General features: G+C 34.2%; 1 protein-coding gene across 1 annotated transcript; it reads right to left on the bottom strand.

Moving 5' to 3' along the window:
- Positions 1–11,722: 11,722 nt before the first annotated feature.
- On the bottom strand, positions 11,723–12,664 carry LOC308513073 (olfactory receptor 6C65-like; the record flags this gene model as incomplete). Its single annotated transcript, XM_081082871.1, has 1 exon — positions 11,723–12,664. One exon carries the CDS (start codon positions 12,662–12,664, stop codon positions 11,723–11,725), a length of 942 nt encoding a protein of 313 aa, XP_080938997.1.
- Positions 12,665–13,235: the final 571 nt, after the last annotated feature.

The raw sequence follows: 13,235 nt of genomic DNA on the forward strand, positions 1-13,235 counted from the left end.
GAAATTGTTCACATTTTAAGCAATGTAATATTATTTGGGGTATAAATTCCAGGGATTTGGAAAGCATATTTCTGTATGTTCTTGATATTGCACCACAGGGATGACTACTTATGGATAAAAAATATAACCCTGGCTGTGCCCTTAGTCTTAGAAAGGATTATTGTATAATTCATAACATTTCTACTACAATTTTCCATGTTAAAAGTTGATATAAGCTTAATTAACCATGTTACAGAAAGATATGCCAACAAATATTTTTCTTATCTCGCAAAAGGAAAAGTAACTCACATATCTACCTTATGACACTTATTCTTTTGATAATTTTTCATGGTTTCCACCGGCAGCTCCTCATTGTTTTTAACTGCGCCGTGTTCAGGGAGACATGCCTCTCCGCTGGTGTACAAGGGTTATCAACCTACCCTTACTCTCCAGGGATCTTCTGGAGCCTCTCCAGCTCTTCAAATTTCTCATTTTCATATCATATTAAGACTCTCATTAATTGATCTTTCTTACTGTAAGTGCTGGAAACATTTTCCTTTGATCTCTGTCACAAAGGGAAGAAAATCCAAGGTAAGAGGGGTAGAATAAAAGAACTTCCTCTGGGTTTTGGAAGAACTATGATGGCTCTGAGCAGGAAGTTGGCTTTCCTACTCCCCAAATAATTATATTTATATTTTTCTGCTCAGTCTTCTGGAGGTGCACTGGGATCACCTGAGTGAATAAAATAAAGAATCCTTGGAGACTCAGGTTCTAATGTCACTAATAAATCTTTTGCATCATGAACTTTGGCAAAGCAACTAAAATAGAAGCATCTGGAATGCTGTCCTTTGAGACACTAAGACAGAACAATAGCATTAGACAGAGGCCAGGTGCTCATCCTGGTAATAAGGGAAAAAAGCACAAGCCTGATATAAGTATAAGCAATTTTAATAGCTGAAATATTTTAGTTTACCTAATTTCCCATGATACAATTGCTTGTAAAGTCTTTATTTAATATGAAAATACACATTGAGACAAATTCCTATGTATTCAATGATATTGTAGATTAAATTTTTATTTTTTAGTCATAGAAGCATTTATCTACTTTTTGAAAAGCTGGAGAAATATGACATGCATATCCTTTATTTTGCGTACAGATGACACTTTGTAAGTCCATTGTTACATGTATGGCTCAAAAACAGTTCACTCATTTAAAAACCACTGATCTAATGATTTTGGCTCTAAAATTTCTGCCCCTAAAATTTTGAAATATTTTTATATTTTAAAAGGAACCCATTTCAGAATATTTTAAGGACAGAATATTACCTGTACCTTAGTAACCTCCTCTTTGTCCACCTCTAATTACATTCCTCTTTATCCTTAGTTGATGAATTCATGGGGCCTTTTGTTTTTGTTTTTACTCTTCATGCTGCTCTAATATTTGGGGAAGTGGGGAAACTTTGCAAAAATATACCCACATTTTTGAATGTTCATATTCCTGTACCCATGTATCATTCCTAACACTGTGGGCAATCAGTTTAAAATATGCAAGGCAAAACAGGAGAGGACTAGTGAGGAGACAACTCAAACTTCACCTTTACGTTTCTGTAAAATTTCAACATTGGCATAAGCCCAGGGTATGATTTAATAGTGCGGACCAAAGCTATTGTTTACCAACAAGAAAAGTAAGCATAGTTCATTTGATAGTGAATAAATTCAATGCTAAAATATATAACTTCTTTGAAATAGTATCTTAGCGTTGAACATATTATAAATGAAAACTAGGATATTTAAAAAACTTGTGTCATTGTGTAGCCAATGTCACCCCGATAACAATTAAAAAAAAATAAACTGATGCTGGAAATCTGTTAGTTGATATCAAATGGTTACCTATTGCTTAAAGTGAACATTTCCTAATTAGGTATCAGGTGCTTAAAATTATATATGTACACACACACATACATATGAAGACAACTTCTTTAAAATGAAAATATCCATGTTGTAATTTTCCTAAAATTATATTTGTTTCTAAAATAATACTTGTCCGGTGATGAGGTCTTTAATAATTCAACTATTAATTAAACTTCTGTTTTTTAAGTACCCCATTCAGTGAAAGGGCTGATGCTCTAACCACTGATTCACACTCATTATAGTTTTAATTTGTAATTCTCTGATGATTAGTGATATTGAGCATCTTTTCATATGTCTTTTGGCCATCTGTATATCCATTATGGGAAAATGTCTATTCAGGTATTTTGCCCATTCTTTTAATTGGCTTGTTTGTTTTCTTGGTGTTGAAGTGTATAAGATTTTTATTTAATTTTTGGAAAATTAATTCTTCATCAGATGTATCATTGGCAAGTGCTTTCTTCCATTCAGGGGGTTTCCTTTTCATTTTGTTGGTGGTTTCCTTTACTCTGAAAAAGCTTTTAGTTTAATGTAGTCCCATTTGTTTACTTTTTATTGTTGTTTGTCTTACTCAAGGAGATGTATATCAAAAAAAATTGGTACGTGAAATGTCTGAGATATTGCTGCCTATGTTTCTTTTAAAATATTTATGGTTTTGTGTCTTTCATTTAAGAAGCCAATCACAAAAGAGCAACTATTGTATAATTTCACTTATATGAAGTACCTAGACTAGTCAACATCATAGAAATAGAAAGTAGAATAGTGGTTGTTTGGCCTGAGGGGAGGAGATCTGCTGTACAGCATGGTGCCTTCAGTTGTAAATACTGCTGAGGGTAGATCTCATGGTAAGTGCTCTTCCTTCGAGAAGGAAAGGAGCCCCCTTTCACCAAGCCAGTGTGGTGCAGTTGTTGAGCGCTGACCCATGCACCAAGAGGTCACTAGTTCGATTCTCGGTCAGGGCACATGCCCGGGCTCAATCTCCAGTCAGAGGCATGCAGGAGGCAGCTGATCAATAGTCCTATCTCTCTCTCCTTTCATCTCTCTCTCTCTAAAAAAATCAATAAAAGCATCTTTAAAAAATAAGTAAGTAAAAGGGGCCCTTTCACATCCTCTTCTGGGAAGCTCTGAAAACACCTTCACTAAAAGGAAGAGGGAGGAAGCACATTTGGAACTCAGGTTGTATACCGGAAGCAGCCCCAGACAATATCTGGGCAACCTTGAGGTATAAGCGGCAGTAGGCAGGAGATGTCAGATGCCTAAAGATTTTCACCAAAGGTAATTTCTGACCGGATGCCTACAGGGAGGTGAAGCCATATAAGGGAATAGAGAACAGGCTGACATCCAATATAAAAGCCTGTGATTAGTTTAGGATAATGTTTGGCAATCAGAAAACATTTTATGGAGATAGGGAGAGGAATGCTGTGTTTTCAACTCCGGGGAACAAACATACCATGAATCTTCTTGCTGTGTTTGACATTGTATGCACTCCCATACACTGCTCCTAGTTTTTTAGCAAACATGATTTGTTTGTAATTCATAGGTTATTGCGGGAGCCATGACCAGGAAAGGAATAAATAGTTAGGCAGTGTGATGCATGAAAGGGTAATGGAATTGGAATGTAGATCTAAATGTGCCCTGATTCTTTTGAAACTTGTGAACACAAATAGCAGCATGGTGTTTGTCAGAGGGAAGAGGATGGGGGGAGAAGGGAGTCCTAATACATGGTGACAGGAGAAGATTTGACTTTGGGTGGCGGGCACACAGTGCAATATGCAGATCTTGTAACATAGAAACCCACACCCAAAGCCTATATGATCATGTTGATCAATGTCACCCCAATAAAATTAATTTTTTTAAAAAGTCAAATTGGCCCTGATTTACTTGCAAGAGTTCCTTTTCCCATTTCTGAGTTTCACTTTCTTGATCTCATAAGTGAGAAACTGGGATTATATCAGGGATACAAATTAATCTGATCTCACAGGCCAACTCTTGTATTGGTATTGTATTGAGAAGGATTCTGAGATCAGATCCTCACTCTTTAAGAAATAATTATGCAACTGATTTTCAGTTGTTTGATATAGCCATGGCATAGGGAGGTTAGAGGCATATCTCCTTTATATGCTATCCCTGCATGAGAAAAGATCTATAATTCCCTCTGGATGAAAAATTCTGTTAGTCTAAACATTCTGTTTCCTTGATGCTTGAGACTAGAAATATTTTATTAATCCCTACTGGTCATTTTATTGTTTATTCATTTTTTATCTTTTTATTGATTTTTAGAGAGAGAGTGGGAGAGAGAGAGGGAGAAGCATTGGTTTGTTGTTCTACTTATTTATGCATTCATTGGTTGATTCTTGCATGTGCCCTGAGTGGGGATTGAACCCACAACCTGGGCATATCCGGGCATCTCTCTTAACAATTGAGCTACTCACCCAGGGCTCTTCCTGATCATTTACCCTACACCAATCTTCTACAAAAACATAGGAATATAGACTCTGCCTTTTGTTTTCATAAATTTATAAAACATGTATAAAGTACAGAACCTAGTCATTCAGTTTATGAAAGTTTTCAGTTCCTTCCACTGTGTGTTCTGGTATGTGAACAGTTTGTGGAATCACCCCTTCCCCCCACACACATAGTTTAAATAAATCGTTTATGTATCTAAAATATATACATATAATACAATAAAATCTTGGGAAAGTTTGAAAGCACAGCTCCTAAAACTTTGTTTATTTTTAGTATGTTCTTCTATAGTTAAAATATGCATTTAGATTATCTGCTGCCTTAGGAATATTTTCTAAGTAATACTAAGTAAGTAATATTTCTAAGTAATACTAATATCCCAAAAAGTTAAAAATAACAATGTTTTTATATAATTTCACATAGTACCATAATTACATTACTACCATATAATTATACAAATTTACCATTTGCTAAGTATTTGAAATATAACTTTATAATATTTATGTTTCTCTCACATTTTTATAATATTATAATTTCAAACATTTTTTATTTTTAGTAATTGGGCTTTGCACTAGTCCAACTAATTTCTTTATTTTTATTAATATCCATATTATGTTTATTTTGTTTGGATTTTCACATGTTGGATTTTTACTTTTCAGTTATTAGCATTCTGAATCTCACCTTAAAATTCAATATTCTCAGTCCTACTAATTAAATACAGTGAGCTACATAGGGTGATAGTTTGAAAACAGAAAGGGAAGTGATCTTTGAACTCCCCTTATCTGAGTAAACCTTATATGCATATTGAATAGGTGTGTAAATATTTTGTATTGATTTTCAATGACTTGAGTTTTTATGATTTCCCAATTCTTTCTATTTTCTTGTAATGTGATATATTAAAAAAGAGTCACTGCATGTAGTGTAAAAACAGCCATTTCTAATAACCCTGTTTATAGCACACACATAGGATCAGCCTTCCCAACAGTGACAGCCTACTGTAATTCCAGTTTACTGTTTAATAACCCAAAAAGATATAGACACCTATTTTAGGTGGGTAGAGTTGGTGGGAAAGTAACCTCATAGCTTCAAATAACCCATTTTCATATCAGGAGATAACTATTATCAGCTATTTTATCCCCATATAGATTCTGAATAGTAGATTCAATGGAATAAGGAAATAAGAGTAGGGAGGACACCAAACCCATTGCTAGACATGATCATAAAGCATACTTTCCTAAGTCTTCATTCCATCCCTAACCCTGGTTTGTTGTGCATTTTATTTCTGGTCATTTGTTTTGATGTAGGACTTAAATAGTTTATCTAGAGCAGTGTTCTCAACCTTCCTAATGCCGCAACCCTTTAATACAGTTCCTCATGTTGTGGTGACTCCCAACCATAAAATTATTTTCGTTGCTACTTCATAACTATAATTTTGCTACTGTTATGAATTGCAATGTAAATATCTGATATGCAGGATGTATTTTCATTATTACAAATTGAATATAATGAAAGCATAGTGATTAATCACAAAACAATATGTAATTATATATGTGTTTTCCGATGGTCTTAGGCGACCCCTGTGAAAGGGCCGTTCGACCCCCGAAGGGGTCGCAACCCACAGGTTGAGAACCACCCACTGATCTAGAGCTTAGTATTTATCTTTTGAAAGTAAACATCAATACTTATTTACAGGCGTACCTCACAATCACTTCATGTTTTACATGTGTGAAATAGATGGCTAAGTGGACTGGGAAAATTACAGAAAAGAAAAAAGGTAAAGAATACGGAAAAATACATTTGAATATAGAAAAATAAAAAAGAAAAAAACTATAAAATGACTTTCAAGTCTTTGACCACCAAATATGATTTGAATTCTACCCCTATTTTCTTAAAGTATTCCATTTTTTTCCCCATGGCATTTGCCACCACTAAAGTACTGGGTAATTTATTTTCTATTATGTTGACTGTTTAATGTGTGTTTTCTCACAATGGCTGAAACTTGTGCATGATTTATTCCCTGTGTATGCCTAGAACAATGGTCTGCATTTATGTGTGGTTTATTTGTGTTTCAGCTACAGATTTCATAACGGGTAGTGTTTGTTTGACAACCTCATCTTTTTGGGGAAATCATTAAGGGCCTGTTTCACTTGCTGGTTTCTTAAGGTATAAATACAAAGATTCAGCATGGGAGCAACAGAAGGATTAAGTACTGCTACCCTCTTGCTCAGAGTCACAAAGTCTTTGGCAGATATTTTTACATATATGAACATGCAGCTCCCATAAGAAATGGAAACCACAATCATATGGGAGCCACAAGTGGAAAAGGCCTTTTTCCTCTGAAGGGCAGAGGGGATCTTCAGAATTGTTGGAAGAATGAGTGTGTAAGAGGGAATCACAAAGGCCAACCTTACCATGAGGGTGAATACTGTTAAGAAAAATGCCCTAGGATATAGAAACTTCGTGCAAGCGTCAGCAGCACAGAAAGAGTCACAGGTGAAGTGGTCAATAACTCTCAAGTCACAGAATCCCAGATGGAGTCCCATAAGCACAGAGGGACAGGTGATGAGGAAACCAGCCAGCCAGGAGTTGATTACAAGTTGGTTGCAGACTTTGTTACTCATGAAAGGTGTGTGATGTAGAGTTTTGCAAATCGCCACATAGTGATGATAGGACAGAAGGAAAAACTGTAGAACCCACAAAGATAAAAATAAATGCTGTGTCACACTAGCCTTATAGAAAATGGCTATATCTCCTGTAGTGATGCTGACCAAAAACCTGGGAATACAGACTGTTTGAATGAAATTTCTAAGACAGAGAAATTCCTGAGGAAGAAATACATGGGATTCTTCAAACCAGCATTTGACAGTGTTAACATGAAGATGGTCAAGTTTCCAGTTATACTCAATAAGTAGGTGAACAGCAGAAAGAAGAATCAAGTCACAGCTTGTAACTCTGTGTCATCCCTAAGTCCCAGAAGAATGAATTCTCTAATTGAAGTCTTATTTGGAATGGCTAAACTCTAAAATCTTAGGTCTGTAGGTAAAAATAATCATAGATGTCAACTCCTGATATGGTTTTAAATACATTTGTAGTGTTCTTATTCTGCACAAAGAACAATGAAACATGAAGTCACAAAAAGGGACAGCATAGTTATCCATTAAAATTGTGAACTCATATCAGCAATTAATTTGCTTTTTATTACTTAAAAATCTTAGATTTTAATTATAGCTTTTATAATGCCCTGTTAAATACTTTTGAAAACTTACTTAACACAGAGAAAGTTGTGTTTTTTTTTAAAGTCATAAAAATGGGTAATAATGATAAATACTTAGTTTACTTCTTTGTGGACATAATTCATTTGGGAAGATTAAACAAGTTATTGAAAACCATAGTATTTTTGAAAACTTAATATTCATAAAAGATTACTTGCTAATTTTGCCAATGGAAAATTTATTATTGAGTCAGAGTATAATTGTTTTCTAAATATGTCTTGGTTTCTATTTATAGTAAATAATTAAGCAGAAAATACAATACTTGTGGGCAATTCTTTGAAATTCATTCCCATTTGCCGTTAGTCTAAAGTGATTCTATTTGCACAACACAATGCCAAACCTTTTTAGTACACAATGTTGTACGGAAAAAGTTCCATTTTGAATCTTTGAATATAATCAGTCATATAAATAATGAAAAAATAAGACCATTCTTTGTAAGATTAAATACTTATTTTAGAAAGTTGTTACATGATAGCTTTATCAAACTCAGGTTTCAAAAATAATAATTAGATAACTTTTCTGTTTACCAAACTGTAGTTTTGGAAGATGTGATAGAGAACTGAAATATATTGGAAGACAAATAACAACAGCAATGATAGCAATAATAAATGTTATAAGAAAATGTAATGAGTTTTATTACAGTAGGTCCTCCGGTTATGTCGGAGATCCGTTCCTACAGTGCAACGCAATGTGATTTTTGCGGTAAGTCAGAACCCACCTACATAAACACCTATGTCACACACATGGAGCACATACACAACAGTAATGAAGTCAAACAGTAAAAAAAAATTAAAAGAAAGATAACAATTCCTGACATTTTCTTGTGGTAAGTAAATAATAAAAACCATAAAGAACATATATATGTACATACGTCGACATGACAGAACTTTTTTTATATAAATAAATGAAAGATGGAGATGTAACCACTAAACGATATACGTCGAATCCGACATAACCCAAGGACTGTCTGTATTATTGTTACATTTATTATTATTATTACTGCTATTATTATTATTATACCAAAGATCTAAATAGCCTTTAACCTGTGCCCCAAAATGCTTCCAGTAGGCCCTGTTAAGATCCTCTTTTTGCAAATGGTAAAATTGAGGTACTGAGGGGTTATGTAACTTGCCCAAGGTTACATAAGCAGTATGAGTAGATAGGTTAGCATTTGGTCTGTCTCCTATTGCGCCATTACATTAATGATTGAATAATGTGTATGCAACCCATATTAGAACTATTCTCAAAATCCAGACATTTCTTTAGCTCTGAGGGCATAGCTCTGCAGTTATGGATCAATTTTTCTGAACTAGTCAATCCTGACATAAAGATACCAGAAGCGGTGTGTGTCAACAAAATAAGAACTTTGGGTAATGAGAATTTTGGAATTCTAGGTAGGTAAGTACTCAATCTCCTGAAAGATATTTACCGGTGTAGCTTAGCATGGTGTGTTGTTACCCATACTGTCATTTGAGAGAACATGTATGGACCTTGAAAATATTATACAAAGCAAAATACATCAGTCATATTAAGTTAAGAACCATATGATTTCACTCACATGTGGGACATAAAACTGAAACTCATAGGCACAGACAATAGTATGGTGGTTACCAAAGAGAAGGGGGTAGGAGGTTAATAATGGGTAAAGGGGACCAAACTTATGGTGATGGAAGATGATTTTAGTTTGGATGGTGAGAAGACAATAAAAAATTTATCAATTTTGTGATATTCTGAAGTAGCCAGGTTTGGTTTCATTGATATTTTAAATTTTATTTTTCTGGTTTCTATTTCATTGATCTTTATTATTCCCTTTCATGTTTTCTGTGATACTGGAAAGAATGAGTACAGTATTCTGTTGATGTTGGATGGAATATTCTAAAATTTTCAATTAGATCAATTTGGTTCATAATGTTGTTCAAGTCTTCCATATCTTTGCCTGTTTTCTTTTTCAATTTTTTGTAAGTTATTGAAAGTATTGAAACATCTGTTTCCAATTGTGAATTTGAGTGCTAAATTCAACTACATAGTGTTAAGTTAAACTACATTTGTCAAGCTGGTTGATTTGCAAAGATTGGTTGGTTTTGAGTATATAGTTGGTAAAAATCAATGAAATAATTCTGTAAAAGTCTATTGAGTATACAGAATTTACAATGAAGTTTATTGTATACCTTATTATTTGTAACTTATATTTGTAAAATTTATAATATGTCTGTGTATTCTTTTCTATAACTAGTTGATTAACCTTACTAGCACCCTATTTCTCTCTGCCCATATACATTGAAGGACCTGGAATTTATTGAGCACTGGATTGCTTGAGTAATGTCTCCATCAATGGATGCAAAGCAAGTATTTGGATTTATGTAGAATCTCCAAAGTAACAACTGCAAAATGAAAAGACTTGTCATGCAAAGAAAGAGAAATAAACACAATTCTGGAATAGCAAGATAATTCATGTCTATGCTGCCTAATAAGAGAGTCCATTATACTTCTCAGTTCTCACTGAAGTTACCATCAAATTGAGCAAAAACACTTTTTACAAGCAAATGTTTTTGCTAAGACACAAAAATTTAAATTGTATATGGGTGCTTTAGACATTAATACTCTCCAACACTTTATTAATTTTTACCTGTGTTTGATTAAGGGTAACCCTATTTCTAAAAGCCCTTGTTAGAAGAAGTCATATTTTTTAAAAAATATATTTTTACTGTTTTCACAGAGGAAGACAGAGATAGAACCATCAATGATGAGAGAAAACATTGATGGGCTGCCTTCTGCATACCCCCCACTGGAGGTAGAGCCTGAAACCCTGGCATTTGTACTGAATGGGGATCAAACCATGATCTCCTGGCTCATAGGTTGATGCTCAATCACTGAGCCTTGCCTGTTGGGCAGAAGTCACATTTTAATGGTGAGAAAAGAGAATCCAAGCACTGAGAATTAAAAAAAAGGGGGTGGTGGAGGGAGCAGGACATCTCTGATACTTTTAATAATAAAGTAAATTTAAAAACAAAATAATATGTTTAACAAAAAAGAATATTAAAGAGTGTCATGATGGTAAATTAAATGATCTTATAGTTCATGCATCACTTGTGAAAGAAGATAGAAAAGAGGTAAATGGATGAATATTGAATGAAGTTTATACTTATAAAGAACTTTTTATAGAAAAGATGTGTGTCAAGATTAGAACAAAGCAAACACTTAAATCCACACCCTCAATGTCCACAAAAATTCTGAATGAGATATATATATTTGAAAAATAATGAAACCATTCAAACACTGAAACACATTTTAGGGGATCCTTGGCATACCAGAAAATGCAAGAACTGTCTGGGAGATAGAAAGCATAGGTTTTAATTGCCAAAAAAGTCAATAGAGAGGCTATTGGATCTTAGGAAACCTAAAGACAGTCCAGGTTGTTCGCAAGGGAACCTCAGATGAGCTCCAGGCTCAGCATCAACAAATTTAAAGAAAGTAATGGGCTATGGAGCAATCATCAAAGTAGTTTATCAGAGATGTTTTCTGGTAAGAGTAGTGGGGTCCTACATGAATATCAATACCATACTTGTAGTAACTTTGAAATTTGGTCCAAAAAATCATTAAACAAGATGTTATATTAAAGGATGGAATTGACAATGAAGATGTAACATATTTGTCCCAAGTAGCATAGATAAACATTCATAATGTAAAAACCATAGGAGAGATGAGAGCAAATATAAGGACATTAGATTAAGGAGACTTTATCTCAAGAAAATCTTATTTTAATACTCTGTGCATATCTACTGGGAGAAATACATTTTTAGAATTCCTTGGTGATAACTTTATTTAACTTTTGATTAGGGCCCAAAGAAAAGATCTTTTAAACTAAATTCTGGCATTTTTAAAAAATATCATCATCATCTATGTAGCAACAAATTAATCATACTCAGAAACATTTCAGGGCATGTAAACTTTAAGATAGTTGAGCCAAGTGAGGTCAAAATATTATAAACAGTTAATAATATTGTAATGAAAAGGAAGTATAGCAGTGGATGGAGAAATATAACAATATTAATATTATGTTAGGCATACTGTTTCATTTAAATAAAGTTCAGAGCATAAATTTATGATGAAAATTTATTTGAGAAACATTTTTTGACCAAGTTCTTAAAGGACTGCTTTACTTGCTGGTTTCTTAAGGAGTAAATAAATGGATTTAGCATTGGGGCAACAGAGGTATTAAGCACTGCTATACCCTTGGTGAAGGCCACTCCTTCTTTTGCTGAAGTTTTGACATACATGAAGATGCAGCTACCATAAGAAATAGAGACAACAATCATGTGTGAGGAGCAAGTGGAAAAGGCCTTCTTCCTTTGCTCAGCAGAGGGGATTCTGAGGATCATTTTAAGGATGAATACATAGGAAAGAATCACTAATGTTAAGGTTACCATGAGCGTGAATACTGCCAGAAAAAAGGCCAGGAGTTCTAGGAATGCTGTGTCTGTGCAGGAGATCAGTAGCATAGGAGAAGAGTCACAGGCGAAGTGGTCAATGATGTTGGAGTCACAGAAATCCAGTTGAAGTCCCATGATCACAGGTGGGAAGATAATGAGAAATCCAGCCAGCCAAGAACTAATTACAAGCTGGTTGCAGATTCTGCTATTCATTATTACTGTGTAGTGCAGTGGCTTACAGATAGCAACATACCGATCATAGGACATAGCAGTCAAAAGGAAAAATTCTGTTGAACCAAGGAGAATAAAGAAAAATACCTGGGCCATGCAAGAATTATAAGAAATGGTCATATCCCCTGTTGCAATGCTGACCAGGAATCTAGGAATAGAAACTGTGGTAAATAAGATTTCTAGGAAAGAGAAATTCCTAAGGAAAAAATACATGGGGGTTTTGAGGTGTGAATCTACCAAAGTAAGGGTGATAATTGTCATGTTTCCAGTTATACTCAGTATATATGTGAAAAACAGAAATAGAAAAATTAAAGCATTTAACTGTGGGTCATCTGTTAATCCCAGAAGAATGAACTCTTTTACAGATGTTTGGTTTTTCATTTCTTATTGTTAACTTCTTCCACATCTGTAAATGCAAACAAAAAACTATGCTTTAGTGAGTACAGGATTACTTTTTTAAAAAAAACACCTCTGCTGGCTTCAGAAATACTGTATTTAATATAATGGGCCAATAAATCAGCTACCAAGTTTTACTGAATTCTGAAAATATATGTGAGCCAGGACTAAGAAAGTTATACTTTGTATCTGCCTTATAGATCACTAGCCATTTAATGTTAAGTGAGTCATTTGATAGGTCTAATAAACACATCTGTACAAGGAAAATATATTTGCCCAGCTGATGTGGCTCAGTGATTGAGCATTGATCCATGAACCAGATGGTCACAGTTCGATTTCCAGTCAGGGCACTTGCCTGGGTTGTGGGCTTGATCTCCAGTAAGGGGTGTGCAAGAGACAGTTGGTTAATTATTCTCTTTCATCATTGATGTTTCTCTCTCTCTCTTTCTCTCCCTTCCTCTCTGAACTCAATAAAAACATATTTAAAATAAATAAAAACATTCTTATCAAATGTGTTTTACTTGCTCTTAAAAATTTGTCCATATGTGTATGAAAA

Source organism: Myotis nattereri (assembly GCF_964212035.1).
Source record: "Myotis nattereri genome assembly, chromosome: 2".
Lineage (NCBI taxonomy): Eukaryota > Metazoa > Chordata > Mammalia > Chiroptera > Vespertilionidae > Myotis > Myotis nattereri.